The sequence below is a fragment of the Melanotaenia boesemani genome, chromosome 23 (genome assembly GCF_017639745.1).
Source record: "Melanotaenia boesemani isolate fMelBoe1 chromosome 23, fMelBoe1.pri, whole genome shotgun sequence".
NCBI lineage: Eukaryota > Metazoa > Chordata > Actinopteri > Atheriniformes > Melanotaeniidae > Melanotaenia > Melanotaenia boesemani.
In genome coordinates this window covers 11,074,747-11,094,608 of record NC_055704.1, presented here as the reverse complement: position 1 = coordinate 11,094,608, position 19,862 = coordinate 11,074,747, and the positions used below count along the sequence as shown (strand labels likewise).

The 19,862-nt window shown below is 37.7% G+C and overlaps 1 protein-coding gene across 2 annotated transcripts; it reads right to left on the bottom strand.

Annotated features, from left to right (window-relative positions):
- Positions 1-1,469: 1,469 nt before the first annotated feature.
- aldh1l2 (aldehyde dehydrogenase 1 family, member L2) lies at positions 1,470-18,820 on the bottom strand. Of its 2 annotated transcripts, XM_041977349.1 has the most exons (24): positions 18,739-18,817; positions 18,588-18,648; positions 17,289-17,433; positions 14,088-14,322; positions 11,696-11,861; positions 11,518-11,619; positions 11,154-11,243; positions 9,728-9,862; positions 9,412-9,537; positions 9,223-9,314; positions 8,930-9,077; positions 8,713-8,832; positions 8,508-8,635; positions 7,402-7,552; positions 7,230-7,300; positions 7,033-7,138; positions 6,810-6,897; positions 6,444-6,537; positions 6,260-6,359; positions 6,044-6,142; positions 5,756-5,921; positions 5,202-5,307; positions 4,907-5,106; positions 1,470-4,705 (listed from the first exon to the last, which is right to left on the bottom strand). In XM_041977349.1, exons 2-24 carry the CDS (start codon positions 18,633-18,635, stop codon positions 4,650-4,652), a joined length of 2,772 nt encoding a protein of 923 aa, XP_041833283.1. In that variant the 5' UTR covers positions 18,636-18,648; positions 18,739-18,817; the 3' UTR covers positions 1,470-4,649. The 2 variants fall into 2 exon arrangements, with proteins under 2 accessions (XP_041833283.1, XP_041833282.1); XM_041977348.1 differs by having other exon boundaries at positions 18,588-18,820.
- Positions 18,821-19,862: the final 1,042 nt, after the last annotated feature.

The following is a 19,862-nucleotide window of genomic DNA, read 5'->3' as shown; positions in this document are numbered from 1 at the left end:
GATACTCATTTGGTTGCTGCAGTGTGATTGGATGATTAGTGTTAATCATTTGAACAGGTGTACCTTATGAGGTGGTTGGTGAGTGTATAAATCAGGGATGCCCAAGTCCAGTCCTCGAGATCTACTTCACCAACACACCTGAATCAAATGAAGTTGCCAGGCCTTTGCAGAAAAAAAACATTTTAAATAAGGCTGGTATGACATAAAAAAATGCTACAATCCTTGTTCCCAAAAAGTTGAGGAATGGTAAAAAAAAAAAAAATGAAAATTACAATTGAATTTAATGAACTGCAAAACCCAAAAATCAATATTTTATTCATGAGAGAACAAACGACGTTTTAAATTTTGAAAGTAAGACGAGAAAAAATACAACACTAATTTAACTCTGGGATAAATAAAGTATTTTCATTTATTATTTCTGGAAAACTAATAGGTCATTTTAAATTTGATGGTAGCAGCATGTATCAGATAAGTCTGCACAGCAAAAGATGGCAACCAAAGGCTGGAAGAGTATATGGTCAGTAACATGACTGCAGGTAAAACGAGCACCCTAAAGAAGCAAAGTCACTCATAAGAAAAGATAGACAGATGTTCAGCTGTTTACAAATGAACGAATTTCAGTGATGTTCAATGTGTACTTGCAAAACACTGAATATCATCTACAGTACATAATATCATCAAACAAATCTGGAAACATTTGTCCAAGCAGCACAGCTGAAACTTAATGGATGCCCATACTCTTTAGGCCCTCAAGTAGCATTGTATTAAAAACGGACATGATTCTGTCTGGAAATCACAGCTCACCGTGCAATCCACAAATGCAGGTGGATCTTCTGTCGAAGAAGAAGCCATATGTAAACATGCATGATCCAGAGACACCACCATCTTTTCTGGACCAAAGGTCATTTAAAAAGGGTAGAGACAAAGTGGAAAACAGATTGGTTGTCAGAAATTTGCTAAAAATCTGCTAATATTTGACATTCTTAAAAAAAATCATGGGTCCTTTATCCTCTAGACCTAAAGGGACCTTCCAGCCTGCATCTCTGATGGCATGGACAGCTTCTACATCAATGCTGAAAAGTTCAGAGGTTTACAGCAGCATCTGCTGCCATCCAGACTATGTTTCCTTCAAGGAAGACCTTGCACATTTCTACAACATGATGCTAAATTTTATACTGCATCTATTACAACAGCATGGCTTTGTAGTCTGGGTCCTGAACTGGCCTGCTTGTAGCCCAGATCTTTCAATAATTTAAAACATGAAAAGCAACAAGGACTAGAGAAGGCCAATGATCGTTGAGCAGTTAGAATCTCATATCCAGGCCCAGACGGGCCCACAGGAAGAGCGGGATAATTTCCAGTTGCCTGACTGGCCTGTTTGTAAAATAGATGAATAAAAGAATAAAAATCTGGTGCGTTTCATTGATCATCCCCCCTGTCATTGCCCATAGAAAAAAACAAACAAAAAACATTTGTGCTTTTTTATTTGGAATTGTACTAAAAATACCAAATCTTGAATGAGCTTGTGAACAAAATTTATATCATCATCCTTTCACAAATGAAATAAAATCAAAGATGATTTTAAACACTGACACTGCTGAATGAAATACTGTTTATTGAGGGGACAGCTCTCATCTTTTCAAAGGAGAGTCAACACCTGCTTCGTAGCCCTTGCTGCCTGGAATCACAACATTATAGAAATATTTCAAAACTTTTTCACATCAGTGATGAATAAAAACGCCTAGCTGGTGTGTCAAAAAAGGGTTATAACATATACATTTTTTCTATGACAAATACAGTGTCAAAAATATATTAAATACTCCTTTTAATCCTGGTTTTGTGAAAATAATATTTACAAATAAAGTCAGATTTGACAAAGGAAGGAGAGAGTGAATGTCATCATTTAGTTTAGGATGCTGGAAACAACCAGAACATGAGGGTGGAGTTAAAATAAAGATGGCTGACAACAGCTTTCTCTAGTGACAATTCAATACTGCATTTTCACAATATTTTGTGTGTGCATACCTTCTTTGAATGATATGAAAAATAAGGCTTTTCATGTTTTATTTCCTGATCATATATGACAAATTGTACATTCTGAGCCCCATCAGCAGAACATTTCTAAAATAATTTTTCTAAGAACTAGATATTAAATAATGTTTTACAATTTCTGATCCCTTTTTTTTTAAATTTCTAATACAACCAAAACAAGCCAGTGCTGTACAGAGCTCCTAGCTAAATTGTTCATGGATGCTCAGACATTGTAAGAATAACAGAGCAACCAAATCTCAGAAATGAAATGTGCATTTACAATTTAAAGGATTCTAAAAGTCTAAACTAAAATGTCAGAGTGCTTAGACGTGAAATGCCTTCTGCAACCTCATTAAGACTTAAGTCGATCAAAACCACCGCCAGAATGACCTTATTTGATGAATAATTTTAATTAATTAATACTTTTCCGGTTCTCTTAGTTTAATGCTCTTCTTTTGTTGAGTTCTGGCCAGGGAAGAAAACTTCATTCATGACATCCAGTCCAGTCCTGAGTGAGCCTTAATTTGCTTGTATTCATTCACGTGGCTTTTGCATGCCCAACTTCCCAGGGAAAAAAGTGGTGGTCAAACAAACAAAAATGGCTAATGTGCAAAGTAAGATGTGAGATGTTGCAAGTGTTTTCAAAATTTAGACATAGCTACACACTAGAGAGTGTAAAAACAAGCAATGTGATGTTATAGATACTTAGGGTTTTCAAAGAAATATTTAAAGGTACAGTGTGTAAGAATTACTGACATCTAGTGGTAAAAATGGGAATTAAACTACGTAAAATGCCATGTATAGTTTTGAAAGGACAGTGGTCGTCAGTGTCCAAAATTCTTCCAGACATTAATATGTTTTAATTTGTGAGTGGATCCAGTTTCCTCAGGTGCAGCGATGACCGCACTACAGGTAACTACTTCAACATTGTTTACATGTGTACCATCTTCTTCCATGTGCCGTTTAAGGCGTTACTTATCCCTAACGGTGCTCTAGCATCTATCAAACACAGCCGGTACTGCAGTTTTAAAGCTCAGAGGTTCTCACTTCTAGTTGTTTGTCCATTCAGAGACACCGTAGAAAAAATGGTGGCACAAATATGGCAGCTGCCATGTATGTGAACCCACAGCAAGTAGATATAAATGGCTCATTTGAAGAGAATAACACAAGTATTTTAGCAAAGATGATATATAACAATATATAATACAATATATAACACTTTTCTCTCATTGGCCTTTGATTTTGTTACACACTGCAACTATCAGCTTTGAATTTAAGAAATACCTGATTTAGTTCCCCAATATACTCAAACTATCTGGTGCTTCAGATGATACATCAAAAGCTTGGAAAAGCTTGGAAGCCTTTAATCTTTATAGCTTGAAGTCTCCTAATTGGGGGACTTTAGCCCCGTTTCCATTGAGCGGTATGATGAGGGTACACTGTTTTGTGTGTTTCCATTATAATACTATGTCTCTATCTGTAGTTTCTGTTCATTTTGAGCCCTGTGTGGGTGAAAGCAATTAAGATTAGGACCCTCCATGACAAATCCTACATGGTTTCTGCTCATTTAAACCCCATTTTGGTGTTTGGTGTATCATTGTTTCTACATCTGTTTGAGGTCATCTTCATCATAAAGTTTGCTAGAACATCCTGATGAAGGAAGGATAAACATTAGCGCAGGTTAAAATAAGTTTAACTTATATTGTTGTAAGATTTCTGTTTAGCAACTGACCGCAAACTTCGCAAAGATTTGCAAACCACTTGTCTTTTCATAAAATCATTGTCTTACTCTCCCTTTTTTATGACTTTATGAGGAACCCGAAAGTAACCTCACTATTCTAACCACTGGAACACCCAAAAATTACAAATATAAGGCATCTTGCAGTATTCAAGTAAATGTTTGCTACACACACTCTGGTCTACAGTGAGTTAGGTTGACCACCACTTTGTGCTATGCAAAACTAATAAGGTGCATGTTACATCACGTGAATACAAGCAATCTCCCAAATTCAACCAGAAATCAACTATACATCCACATCAAAGAGATATTTATGTACACAACAATTCGTCCGGTAATGAGAGAAAAAAAAAAAGAGTTAAACAGTGAAGGCAGCATCAGGGGGAAATAAGGAAAGGGTGATGTAGTATGGATAGAATCAATAAAGATAACAGAACAACAGAGGTTCCAGGAGGAAAAAGGAGTGATTTTTTGTTTTATATGTAAAGCCCACTTTTGTGTTTCTTTAATGCTTTTTTCTAAAGAACTGAAATACAAACAGCTTGGCTCACAATAGGCGGGGCAGTGTCCAGCTGAAGTTTGATCCAGAAGGAAGAATAAAAAAAGAAAAAGAAAAAAGAGATAACATTTTCTTCCCTTATTCAAGATTCATGTGAATGTTTAAAGAAAACCAAGCAAAAGACAGGCACCTTGTCCAAATTTGTGGACAAAATGAACTAAGACAGTACTCATGACCACGCACCTCTGCACACACACACACACACTGACTGGAAAATGGCTGTGCAGAAGCACCCTGAATGCTGGATGTCTGACCCGCACAGACTGACCAGTTCCTTTCCTGTACAGATGTGGATCAGAGTTCGCTGGGGGAGCCTGAGCCTCAGTACTCCACAGTGACTGCTTTGGTCTTGAGATATTCCATGAGGGCGTCCTCTCCTGTGGTTGAAACAGAGAACATGAACAGGTTAGGAGCTTGTAGGGCTTCTGAGAAGGTTTGTGACAGCCATAGGTTAAGTTGCACAGAAGCAAATGTTATACACTTCTATAGAGTTGTCCTCAAGGGTAGCTTTTTTTTTTTTAAGCTATTAACACTATGTTCACACAATAACATCTGACCAAACATCACTTTCTACTGACCGAGGTCTTTGCCGAAGCCTGACTGCTTGAAACCTCCAAAGGGTGAGGCGACATCGGTCTTGTTGTATGTGTTAACGAAGACGGTTCCGGCCTCCAGCCGCTCGCTCACATACATGGCCTTATTAATGTCGCGGGTGAACACGCCCGAGGCCAGGCCGTACTCAGTGTCATTGGCTCTGTGAAGCACGCCATCCACATCGCTGGGGTTTGGAGGGAGAGGACAGAGCAGAGGTAGTGGTTAGCAACATAAATAATACGGGAGCTTGATGCCAAATTGCCCGTTACTTTAACTTACCCATCTTTGAACTTGGACACCACCATGACGGGGCCAAAAGACTCCTCTTTGGCGATGAACATGTGGTCCTCAACATTGGTGAAAACAGTGGGCTCCATGAAGAAACCTGAAACAACCACAAAGATGAAAATAGGATTACAAGTTCAATGCAAACAGGATTTCTATCTTCATAACATACTTTTATTACCAGCAGGAATGATTATGCAATGTTCTGCTCTCTGGGTTCCCAAAGAATATATCAGAACTTCACCTACTCAGTAGCAGGAATGTTGACTAAGATCATACATGGAACTTCTACATGGAATAAAAGTACATCTTAAGACGCACTTTTAATCCTATTTGCATTTTGAAAAGCACTTTTGCTACATTCAGTTTTGTATGAAAAGTGCTCTATAAATAAAGTTGTAGTGACTGATTAAGAACACTTAACCACAAATAAAAAATTAAACCGCCTGATAATGAAGGGCACTAGTTTATTTTTTACAGTAAATATCAATATTGTGAATTTGCATACACACTGAGTGAGTAAAAGTGGTTGCCTTAGTGTGATGTACCTGGCCTGTCCACCTGTCTGCCTCCATACACCAGTGTGGCTCCCTCCTTTGCCCCCATCTCGCAGTACTCCAGCAGTTTTTCCAGATGGGCTTTGTGGTTCTGTGGGCCGTGGTCTGTAGACCGATCTAGAGGGTCTCCGATTTTCATTTTCTTGATCTCCTCCACCTTGAAGGATAATGGTGTGCAAACAGAAGCAATATCAGTTTATATTTAAAGCTGGTTTAGTTTCTTCTCCTTTAACTGCTTTCATTAAATGGTGTACAGTGTCAGTGTTCTGGTGCACTCACCACTCGACTAATGTACTCATCGTGTATGGATTCCTCCACAAACAGGCGTCCAGCAGCTATGCAGTTCTCACCCTTGTTGAAAAACACAGAACTCATGCCCTATGGAGGAGGACACAAAGAAAATTACATTTTTAAAATTTATTGGTATATAAAATATGAAATAATAATAATAAATAAAAAAAAACTATCTAACCAAAATGTTTATTTCCATCTCACCATACGAACAGCCTTGTCCATGTCACAGTCACTGAAAATGATAAGAGGTGATTTCCCTCCCAGCTCCAGAGAGACCTTTTTGAGGTTACTGACCGCACAGCTGAAACAGGAAACCAAAGAGAAATCCCATAAAATACCTAGCTGCTGTCATCTGATCCAAAAAGCAGAGTCTGTGCGTTCTTACCTCTTCATGATCTGTTTACCAATCGGCGTGGAGCCAGTGAAGCCCAGCTTGCGAATGTCTGGGTGATCCGACAGACGTTGTCCTACCATTCCACCTGGATGAGATGATGAAAGCCATACAGTCAGTGAATAAGAGATGCCAAATAGAATTGAAGCAATGCTTATGGTAGAGTCAGAATATGAAACTTAGGTGGATAGAGAAAAAGTAGTCCAAAATTGTTTGATCCTGATGCTGATTCAGGTAAAAATGATCTAGGGGGTCTTGCAATGAATCAAAGCCTTATGTGTTAAGATTAGGAAGTATTGTCTTCATTTTTACATTTTCATGATGCATTTATGAAAGGACAAAATTCTTTAGATTTATCACCAGAGCCCGGCAAAATATTGATGACTCCTTTTGGAATACCGGCTTTCACGGAAAGCTCAGCAAACTTTAGAGCAGTCAGTGGAGTAACCTGTAAATAGCAGAAAAAATGCTTAAAACAAAAACAAGACTGAGTTAATGTTCAACTGGATGGAATTAGTACAAAAGGATGAGGGGGTAACAATGATTTCATGGTTTTTTTTCCACAAAATATGCATATGCTCACCTGTGCGGGTTTAAGAACAAGTGTGTTTCCTGCTGCCAGGCAGGCTGCACTCTTCCAAGCCAGCATCATGAGAGGGTAATTCCACGGGATGACAATGGCACAAACACTGTCACAGAAAAAAAGCTACAAAGCTCAACGCACACACTGACTTAACAGAACGAGCTCAAAATCAATGTATAGCTTGTGCAGAGCTTTACCCCAGAGGTTCTTTCTTAGTGAAAGTCAGGTTGCGGTTGGGCCTGGCTTGGTTGATAGGGATTGTTTTACCCTGCAGGAAAGCAAGAGTTCATATGGTTCCTTTTTAATAGTCTGTAATAGCTATTCACAAAGCATCTGTTTGGGTTCTAATCCAAAAGAATAGCATCCTACCTGTATCTTGTCACACCAGCCAGCAAAGTAGCGGAAAGTCTGGATAGACATGCCTACATGTGTCTTAAGGGCGAGTGTGTAAACAGCTCCCGAGTCAATAGACTCTATAGTGGCCAACTCTTCCTGGTGCTCTTCCATCAGGTCTGCAAGCCTGGAGAAAGGAGGTCAGAGTGAAGATTGTTAGGGTGGTATTTTAATTCTGGAAAATATATAAAGGCATTAATAAATATTAATCAGCTGATACTTGCAATATGAAGCATAGTATGACCGCAAGTATGACACCAATTATGACATAAATTACATTAGCTGCATAACTACATTAACAACATCAGCTCCATTAGCTACATAAAATACATTAGCTGCATTAGCTATATTAGCTGCTTTAACCACATAAGCTAATTTAGCTACATTAACTACATTAGCTACATTAATTACATTAAGTACAATAGCTGCATTAACCATGTTAGCTACTTTAGCTACATTAACTGCATTAGCTACATTAATTACATTAGCTGCATTAACCATGTTAGCTACTTTAGCTACATTAACTGCATTGGCTACTTTAGCTAGATTAGCTACAAATGTAGCTAATGTAGCCAAAATTAGCTATTAACAATTTCATTCAAGGAAATCAGATAACTAAGACATGATAGCGGCCAGGTTGTTAAAAAAATCTTGTGAGCAAGAATAAGACTATTAAATAAATCAAGTTCTTCATGCCAAAAAATACATAAATGTACTTTAACCTCTCACTTTTTTTTCTTTTTGTTGGTATGAGTGATGTATTTAGTGATAATTCATTGTTTTCATACTGCAGGTAAGAAAGAAAGCATGAAAACCTACCCCATTTGCCCTTAAATGATGCAATTAATAGTACATAGCATATGTTCTGTGTCAGTCTAGCGGCACACTTTTTGGTTTGTAAGCCAAACTATTTTTCTACACATTTTTTAACTGTTAAGAGAATTCATTGCTGTGGCAGAAAAAAGAGCATTTCTTTATGGTTCTCTTTTTGCATGCTTCTATGCTTGATGACTCTTGTGAATCTGGTTAATTGTTCTGATTATGTCATCACATGATATAATCATCTAGGTGAACCTACTCACTTGTACAGGAGACTCCCTCTGTCTCTGGGGTTCATCTTGCCCCATGGTCCGCTATCATAAGCTTCTTTGGCAGCAGCCACAGCCCGATCCACATCTCCCACTGAGGCGTAGGACACCTTACAGATCACCTATGTGAAAAATATTTCGTTGATTAAAACGTGCAAGCGTGGTTACTCAAGGATGGAAGGATGGTCTGGTGCCTTACAGATCCATCAGTAGGATTAATGGTGTCATAAGTCTTGCCGTTTTCTGCATCCTCAAACTTGCCATCAATAAAACACTGGAAGGGCATTTTCAGTGTCATGTTGTTCACATCTTTGGTTGCCTGGATAGACAAAAAATAAGACAAAGACTAAATTAAATGAAAGTTTCTTGCCTCACTGCTTCACTCTCACTCTTTTCAAGCTGTTGATCAGACTGACATAGTCAATGTCCAGCTCCTCCTCCTGGTCCTCTCCTCTGAATTTGCGGACAAACATCTGGATGAAGTCCTGGAAGGTGGTGGCCATGTACACGTCCTCATTCTGTAGCTGGACACCAGCACACTTCTGCTTCACCTCCTCCACTAACCTGAACACGCAGAAGAGACAGCACTTCATCAGTGCTTACAGCTACAGCCATTAATCTTTTTTCCTAAATAAAATATTTGATGACCCCTTTTAATTTCATTGTGGCTTATTTTGAATTTCATATCTGAAATATGACTGCACCTCACCTAACCACATCCATGGAGGCAGCTCCAGACTTAAAGAAATCTGTGGTGTCCTCAATGGCAGGTACATTGCTTAGGATGCCCTTCCAGATGTTCTTTAGTATTAAAAGAGGGGGGGAAAGGTTACCTTTAGTCAATTAACATCTTTCATTCAGTTATTTGTTGTCACTTGGGAAAATTTTTTTAACTTGCCTTAATTTCTTCTGCCATCTTCTTTTCATCATCGGTCAGCTCCACGCTGGAGCTTTCTCCGGCAGAGAAATACTTGGAGGCAGGGATCATCTTTCCATCCTCAAACTGCAGGTTCTTCACCAGGAGCTGTCAATCAAATGCAAACAGAGTAAACAGATACATACAGGAACATGATAAAAGGTTGAGCTGACACATCTGTATTTGAAAAGTCAGCTTTGTTTGAATAACCCATCAGTTAGAAACTGTACTGTCAAGGCCTCAGAGTAGTGACAGGCAATATTTGTTTAGTAGTAAGACAAACTACATGGAAACTCACAGCCTTCCCGTCAGTTCCGTACAGGACCAACCCGTTCTTTGTAACAATGCCAGGTTGGGAAGCCCCCTCGATTTCCAAAGGCTGACCGGCTGGTGCAGACCCCCCCAAAATGGATGAGCCATAAAGAGTCACAGACTGAGGACAGACACAGAAAAGCATTTACAACATGTATCTTATGTCCCCATAAATATTTATAAACCTGTAAGTTTAAAAAAGTTCAGATGCTGCTGATTATTTTTAGAAAAAGAAAAAAAAAACTTTTTGTTTTTGTCTTTTTGTTACATAACATTTACAGTAGGATCACCTTTACATTATGTGGCATACTCTTATACAGTACAATAGTTCTGGGGGTAGTTCTGAACAGTAACTCAATTTCTTGCAAATTTACTGAATATTGAACTTCCTTCCTGGTTGTTACAAAAAAATAATTCCACACTCTTGTCCATCCATCCATCCATCAATTTTTTTATATTTACTTTATATAATCAATAAAGAAACACTTTAAAATAAATAAACCTTATTTTTATTTTGATTTAACTTAATTTAATTTCACTTTAAATTATTTTAAATCAGGTTGTATGGCAAGAAGGTAGCTCCTAAAGAATGATTGGTCACCTGTGACAAACCCCAGGTACAGGTGAACAATTCTGCCTTAAATTTAAGTTAGAAATGCTCATTTTATTACCTAGCAGCAAATATACAGTGATAAATAGTTAGTAATAAATAAAAGTAAAATAATTAAATATATGAATGAATGAATTCAGTTATTTAGAAATTAATTAATTTAAAAGAGATTTAATCAATTTAAAAAATACATTAGCATATAAAGATAGAAAGAAATAACTTAATTAATTATTTAATTAAAAAATACAGAATTATTTCTCAATTTCTATAATTAATTACATACTTCTTAACATATTTTGGACGACATGGTGACGTGATGGTTTGCAATATCATGACACAACAAGTAGGTTCCTGGTTGCAATCGCGGCTAGGTGTGCCTCAGTTTGTCTCTGTGATGGTGTACTCCCAACTCTAGCCTCATAGCATCTGGGATTGGCTCCAGTTTAACCCCATTGACCCTGAACTGGTTATGGGGTACAGAAAATTCATTATTTAGTTATTTTCCAAAATTCCATATTTTTGATTCTTCATAATAAAATAGATAGATGGACAGATCGGGACACTTAATATAGCAAATATGTCATTTTTAATACTTAAAAATGTATCTTTTTTTGTAAAAATGCTCTTCCATCTGTCTTTTCAAAAAACATTAATAAGTTAATGCCATCTAACAAAAAAAAGTATTACATAAAAAGATGTCTAAATGCCTGCTTTAATGACAGAACTTATAACATCTGCATTAGCCTACAGACACCAGTGCTGTGTGTTTATTCTTCGTGCTCATGTGTTCCAGGAAACGCACCTGCCCATCAATGACAGTCCAAGCCCCAGGGACTTTGTCATGTCCACGAATCCAGTTGTGGATGGCCTCAGCTGGCTGGGCCAAGTTAACCTGAGAGACACAGGAAGAAGCCAGTGTCAACATTGCCAAAGGCTGACATGTCTCTTCAGAGCAGGTAAAAGGGGGAAAGAGAGGAGGAGGTCAAACAACTGGCTGCTGCTAGCTGAGGAGCACATGGAAAATTACAGAGGAAAATAAACCTCTTCACTAAAAATAGCACATTGGAGCTTACTGTGTTGCTGGAAAACTACACATGTGTTCATTGAAAGCCATCACATATTCACATGGCTGACTGCAAGCTTCTGTCTTTCAGTCAGACTCTCACCCTGGAGTTGGATTTCTTCTGAATGCCCTCGTAGCTCGCTCCTTCTTCTGTCTGAGGAATGCGAGGCGCCTTTCCATCAGCAATGAGCTGCACTGATTCCACCTACACCGAGAGTAACAGTTCAGTTTGTATCTGTGAAGTTTATGAAAATATTCTGTTGAAACTCGTACTGGCTTACCATGGCTTTTATGCCCTCTGGGAAGAGGAAGCGGTTGTACAGCGTGTCCACCGTGTCATTTGGCTCAACAGCACATTCTCTCTGCAGGAGAATGGGGCCGGTGTCCAGTCCATCATCAGCCCAGAAGACTGTGAAGCCAGCTTTTTTATCACCATGGATCAGGGTCCTTATAATAGAAGAAATAGATTGAAAAAGAATTTGGTAAATATGTCTTAACAGTTGACTGTATATGTATGTAGAAGTCCATAAACCTGACTAATTGAAGCAGAATGATATAACTAAACCACGAGAGACAGTGGCAATCCGATTAATAAAGACTGAAGGTAATGAGCTGCCTACAAAAGATTCGTGTCAAATAAATTAACATATTTAAATATTTTGACAATTTTTCAATATTTTATAAATCTTCCAAAAATATAATGAACAAATGATTAAATATCTAAATATTTCACAATTTCGTGTTGAAAAAGTTACCCAACTAAGTTACTCCCCACGTTATCAGGTATTTTTGTAAATATTATTCAACCTTGTCAGCACTTTGCTGCCTTCGACCTGACTCATGTGATGGTGATATCAAATTCAAAATGAGCATATAACAGAAAGAAAATAATAACATTGTAAGGTATTTGTCCTTGGTTCTCTTCCAAAAGGGAGCACACTGATTGAATGCAGACTAGTTGAAAGATAGGTCAAGCCTGCAGGAACTTTTTCTAATGAAGAGAACAAATTACCAAAAACAAAAAACCAAAAAGCATAAACAACAGCTGCACTGAACAACCTTCACTGATTTAACACCTCTAATTTTACTTCACCACAAAGCACTTATGTGTGCATTTTTACTTCAGTCTTTTTCACTACAGGGCATTAGTAAAGAACAAGTAACAGTAACCACCAGAGCACCATACAACAAAGATATTTCTGATGCTGCAACCATGTGGCAAGAAAATGCTATAACATGAAGAAGGCCTTAGGGCCTGTTAAAATAAGTTCAGAGCTTTACTATGAACATTTGATATGTTGTTTTTTAATATTTACTAGATTTAAGTCATTAGCAAATCACTGCATTATATTATATTTTTTTTGCAAACATGACTGTATATTGGCTTTACAAGACTAGATATCTCCAGCTTAAATGAACATTAGGTTGCTGATTTATGATATGCTCAATTACTTTAATTTCAGAATTTTAATGCAACCATTATGTCTGTTCATTAAAGCTAAAGTCAGTGCTAACTATAGCTTTTAGCTTAGCTAGTTCTGTTAAACAATTAGTTAAGCTTAATACATTTCCATGTTAGAGGGACACAAATGACCACATTTTGCTTTAAAAACGTCATTGAAAAGTAAAAGCACGTAAGAATGTTTTGGAGTTGTTCAGGACATTTTTAAAGGTGCAAAGTTTAAAATTAATGACATCTAGTGGTCAAAATGTGGATAGAAATTACAAGTACATATAAATGGTTCATTCTAGGCTAAAGTTATTCTCTTAAAATTATTAGATACATTTATATGGAAAAAAAAAGTAGGATATAAATAGAAACACACTTTTTACTTAAATACTGAATTTTTTTAGTCACTGACCGTTGATTGTGCAGCACACAGCACCTTTAAGCACTGGACAGAGCTAAACTAGCTAGCGTATTTTGTTGCTAGCATTATAGTTAACCATAGCTCTGAAGCCCTTTAGAGGGCTAGCATTTTAGTTTACGCTTTGAAGCCCTTTAGCAGGCTAGCATTTTAGTTTATTATAGCTCTGAAGCTTTTTAGCGGGCTAGCATTGTAGTGTATTATAGCTCTGAAGCCCTTTAGCGGGCTAGCATTTTAGTTTACGCTCTGAAGCTCTTTAGTGGGCTAACATTGTAGTTTATTACAGGTCTGAAGCCCTTTAGAGGGCTAGCATTGTAGTGTATTATAGCTCTGAAGCCCTTTAGCGGGCTAGCATTTTAGTTTACGCTCTGAAGCTCTTTAGTGGGCTAGCATTGTAGTGTATTATAGCTCTGAAGCCCTTTAGAGGGCTAGCATTGTAGTGTATTATAGCTCTGAAGCCCTTTAGCGGGCTAGCATTTTAGTTTACGCTCTGAAGCTCTTTAGTGGGTTAGCATTGTAGTTTATTATAGGTCTGAAGCCCTTTAGAGGGCTAGCATTGTGGTGATAACTGAAGCTGAGCGATAGTAAGGGTGGAGAATGGACAAGACAGAGGAAAGATAAGAAAAGCCAGTGTAGTAGGAGGTCAAACATAACTGCCTTTCCTTTAAACATCAGAGAGAACTGGGGCTCTGTGCATTTACAGCTTATACTGTAGATTAGAATAATATACTGCTACATCCAGTTTGGTTGTCAGCTAAACTTTGGTTACAGGTCACATTCTCCCACCACCTCTACTCCTTCTCACCAGTTGATGGCAGAGGCTCCTCTGTGCAGGGGCAGAATGGAGGGGTGGTAGATGATGGAGCCATGCTTGGGGTGGTCGATGATATTCATGGGGATGAACTGGGAACAGAAAGGCATGACATTCAGCTCGGCACCGACGGCTTTATATGCGTCCACCACCTCCGATATGGGCTTCCCCTTGACTCGCCACCTCGGAAACTTGAAAACCGGTGTCCCATCTTTCTCTGCTGCCACCGCTTATAAGAGAGAAGAAGATTCAGAGTTGTAGTTTAGAAAAATAATCCCACAGGAATTTTCCAAAGGAAAATATTGCATATACCAGTAAGTACAGACAGAAGCTTCTCAAAAAAGATTTGATAGTTTTCCTCCTCTAAAAAGAAATAAAGGAACAAATGGAAATTGATCTCTACAGCGTCTATTTGTGTTGACAGTGTTCTTAGTTTTCTTTATTAACATTTTAGCTTGTGACTGCAAGATGGTTAGTGTCCCACTGTACTTTAAAGTTTGGAGGTTTTGAAAGTGTCCCAAATACTAAGGACATTGTAATCAATTGTTCTATGTGATGAGTCATTATGACCAGGAAGTGTGAGTGGCAGTTATAACTAGTTCAGATAAGCTTTAATTCCAGTCATTGCCAGGTTTACCTGTTTGATCTGGAAACTAACAGCCACAATAAACCTACCAAGGCACAGCCAGGTGACCTAGATTACTAATGCTAGGTCCTACAGCTGGTTTCAGTCTGTCACAGAGGTCACAAAATTACCAACTCTAGCCCCAAAATGTTTCATATTCATCAATACAAGTACATTGATGTTTTTCATAGAGGAAACATTCAAATATTTCTTTCAGAAAACCTGAGGGTGAGAGAAAGATCAAGCGGTGGCTGACAGCAATACATAAAGTTTTGTGGAAAGATTGCATAGACTTTTCACCTAAGAGCTGCATCTCCAGGCCACACAGGGCCTCTCCCCACACAGACAATAGAGCCAGTATTCCTCAACTAATGCAGGATAAAGGACTGTCATTGTCCAGAGCCACTGTAGAGTCAACACGCATCTACCTCAGCCACAGCACAGGCCTCCGGTGACCCCGAGTCAGGATTTAGGACAAACAAGCTCACAAGTATGGGTTCTACAGAGATTCTTTCTAGAGTGCTTTGGTTCTAACCAGAGCCATTATCTTCAGAAAGAACCCTTTTAGAAGAAACTGCTTTTTATGGCATCCAATTAAAACTTACTTTAAAGCACCTTTTGGGAATGAAGACTCCTTTGGGAGAAAAGGAAGACAGAAGGCGGTGTAGCAGGGAAGTTGATGAAGCTGTGAATTTTCTTCTTTCTTTTATCCAAAAGGTCTTGTATTTAATTGATACAGTAATACAAAAAAGATGATGATCTAGTCAGTGTTATTAAATGTTATCATGGGCAAATGTCTGAGGCATTTGCTACAGACGTCTTGTGGAGATTTCCCACCCAGACTCACTGTTAAATCTACAGCTGTGTGTATTTGGGTGTGTGTGTAGTGCTGCTACTTTCTACTTTGTCAAGACATGTATGCCGTTTCCTATCCACTCCTTAACACACAAGGAACCTCATTTCATATTCTCTACATGTTGCAATGAAAACACAGCAGTTTTTTTCTGCTAATTGCTGTGCAATAAAGACAGGTGTTCCTCCACACCCCCTCGCTTACATCTGCAGCTGTAACAGCACATCTCCAGTGTTCATGAGTAAAGTAAACTTATAAGAGATCTTTGGTAAGGGTGCTAATTATACTGGCCTTAGACCTGCACAACCCTTATTTGCTTGTTGACTTCTCTTTCACTGAATTTGAACATTATTTATCTTTTTTTGTTTCTTTTTTTAATCTAAATCCATGGTAAATTGTACAAATTATAAATCATTACAATATACAGTTTATGGGGTATATTTTTGCTTTTGCTGCAGCCCTAGAATACAAAATATTCTAGTTATAGTCATAAAACAGAAGTATTTGTAATCTGGTAAAATTGTACTTTTTAGTCGGGGCCTTCTGACGTACTGTGAAGTTGTCAGTATTTTATGTGTGTTAAAAAATAGTCAGAGCCCTCTCAGTTTGGGGATGCAAGGAGGCGCTAAGGACTAATCAAGCTAGCAGCCAAACAAAAGAGCACCCCCCCACCCAAAAAAAAAAAAAAAAAAAAAAACTCTAATCTTATACATTTTTACTTGTGCAACATTGTAACAATTCAGCATTTTCTCAAACTAATAAAGTTCACGAGGTTTGAATTGTTTGAGACAGAGAACAGTTAGCTACTTCGTTCCCCATTTTGAGCAGCTGTTAGCTTAGCTAGCCAGTTAGCGCTCCATCATAAGCTAAGAATGCTCAGATTATTTTCTACTGCAAGTTAGACACTATGAATAAGAATTTTAACCATCCCCACTTGAAAATAGAAATAAAGCAAAAATTTAATATAATATATAATAATATTATTTGGTGGGTTATTTGGGTGGAATCCCTACAACTTTGTGGCAGAAACTTTCAAGTGCATTTGTGGTCTAACCTCTACCTTCGGTATAAACAACAGAAGCCTAAAAGGTTTTTCCCCCATATAACCAGCCAAAGAATACTTTTATTAAAAATTCAATTATGTTGTTTCAGTATACAACATGCAGTACAACCCTAATACCAAGACCAAGAAAACCACTTTTTCATAACTTACAACATGTTTACAACAGTAAAGCTGCTTTATTTACTTTCAGATATGGACACATATATATCCCATTCATGTTGAACAAGAAAGTGTGTCCTTAACAATTTTAAAAAGAATTCTAGTCAAATCTATATTGATGGAAATGTGACATTTTAGTTAAATAAAAACAATCATGAAAACAGTTATGATCAATTGACTGTTTAATAACTGACAGACCAAATTCTACCTAACAATTTAACTTCATATAGTATGTTGTCTTGGTTTTACAACCTACTGAAATACATAACATTAAATGTTTATTTAATTATGAACAGCAAAGTTTAGAAACTACATTATAATAACATAATATAATATTATCTCATACTGACATTTTGATGTTATCCCTTTTTTTCAGCATTACATTTTCATTTAAGAAGGATTACTTTGTATTTTTCTCTTTATTTTCCATTTTTGGATTTTAAGTGTATCTAGACGTAGAATTACAAAACCAAGAAAGCAAGAGAGTTAACTTACCGAGGGGGTCTGCTTTGCCATCTTTGTCAGGGACTGTGAACACGCCCACAACTTTGTGACCCTGTTTCCTCAGGTTGCTGTACACCTCCTGGCCAAACAGGCTTTGACCGATTATAGCTAGTTTGAGCTTATTCTGGTAGTAATGCTGTAAGGGAGGCAAACAGTTATTGTTAGATTCAATCAGTGCAATGTACCGATTCTGAAAACACAAAAATTTTCATTTAAATGGTTTGAGAAAGACTTTGGCACACAATGTCATAGTGTATACTCCTGTTGCTTAGATGTTATACATTATTTCTTACTCTCCCAGTTTTGCACCACATTTGATTTACACTGCCACAAAGTTATATGACTTTTACTTGAGAGATTTTTGAAAATAATAATCTAAAACAGCTTTGGTAGAAGCTAAGAATGTCTAACTTTCAGCGTAAGAGAGTATCCGGCTGCATTAATTTCCCTGAATGCAGCCTGATAGTCTCTTCCTACTTTTCCTTCTAGTTTAAAATGTCAAGATTCTGGTTTAAAATGTTATATTTCAGGGAAAAGAAAAAAGTCTAAAAACCCCATGTTGTGGGAAACCCTGTAACATCACTTAGCATTATTATTTTCTCAGACTAAACTGAAAGCTTTTACTTTTTGTAGTTTATTTATAGGTGTGGTTAAACAATATATCCTAAGAGCTGTCAGCTCTCTGGTACTGACTTTAGCCAGCTCTGACAAAAGCCACTGACTGAGGGAAGGTACAACCCTGATCCAGGGAGCGAGAACGGCACGTGCAAAAACGGTGACTGTCAATTGTAGTATGTTATATGGCGCATTCGCATGCACTACCAACCGTTTAGGTTTTTAATAACAAACCGGAGAAATTGCATTGCATTTGGTTGCAGAGCTGAACAAGTCATGATGAAATACTGGGTTAATTATCAACAGTTTGCTTGCAGATTGGTGGGATTGTTACTAAGCCGCTGACCGTCTACATTCAGTATGAAGCCCATATGATGATGCAACTTCTCCAATGATTGTACAGTAGACGTAGTGAGAGCATATCAGGATAGTCGGGTGAGACTTGAGAGCATGCACTAATGTGGCAAACTGTGCACCATCATTTATGAAGATGAAATCGCTAAAGACCTCAACGAAAATAACTAATCTGTAATAAGAACCGAGTCTAGCTCAGTCCTGCTAATGTACCCACGAATCAACCGTTGCATTCAGTCTTTCTTATATGATCTTCTTAACAAAACTGAGGTACTAAAGTCACTATTCCTTCTTTGCAGCTGCCAAACCGACTGTACTCACGGATGAGGTGGAGAATTTCCTTATGACTTGACTCGCCGTCCACAACATAATGGCGGTGTTTGTATTTAAAAAAAGAAAAATGAAAATAAGGAATCCAAACGGGGGGAAGAATGTATCCAACCTGCGGTTGCGGTATGCACGCTGCTGTCACCTTGTCACACCCTTTATGTGTGCGTGTGTGCATGTGGGGTGCCACTGAGGCAGTGACCGATGCCGTGGTATGCACGGACTTGCCACAGCCAGATTATACTCGCCAGTTGCCAGCAGTCCACATAGTACGTGCCGCTTTGGAAGGTACGTGCGCGATCACGCCGCGCTCGTCGGCCGCGCGTTCACGTTTGGGAAGTTCTTCAGATTTTAAAAACCATACTGACTGCGACATTAATCTAGCAGCACTTACACCTCTGATATGTTGTTACTACAGAAATGCGGACAAACGCATTAGGTATTTATACCCTTTAATATTTTTAAACATATATAATAATACGCATTCTATAGTTTTATATATTTAGCTACAACACATAAAATTAGTGATATAGTGGTGTCTGTAGATACGGATATACGGTTAAATGAGGCCAGCCCTGTCATAACTAGTGTAATTTAAGAGTACGCTGCCACATTAGCTGACCCAGAAATAGGCCAGTAGTATTTCCACATTGTCACATACCTTCTCCTGTTTACATCAGCATGAAATAAATGCCCTAAATCTCACATGCAAACCAAATGAAGGCAAATAGATTCACCTGACTTTTTAGGAAGAGATTTGGATTTTGCACTGCAGCACCGATTGCTTGTCTCTCCTTTTGCTCAATTTTACACTTGATTTATCTGTCAAAATGATTGGTTTGTGGAACGACATTATTATACAGCAAGCTACATCCATCACAAGCCAGGAAGCTCCCCTGTTCTTTTCTTTTAAAACAGGACAGAAAAAAACATTCATTAATATAAACCAATTTCAGAGTTTCATAATTTAATAGGTTTGTATGTGTATGTTCACTGATTATTTGCTGTTTTATTTCCTTTCAAAATAAACTGTTGATCATTTATACTTATTTTCTTCCTTTTTATTTTACAACTTCCATATTTGTCATTTTTCCTGCTATTTATTATGCATTAAAAAAGACAAATCTTAAAAATTCTTGTATCTGTTTATCTTTTTTGCAGACATTTGCAAAGCCCTTTAAATGATTCCAATCTGTTTGAAAACTAGTCTGTAAATTACGTAGGATCTGTAAAAGTCCTAGAGAGAAATGACAATAGATTACTTGTATA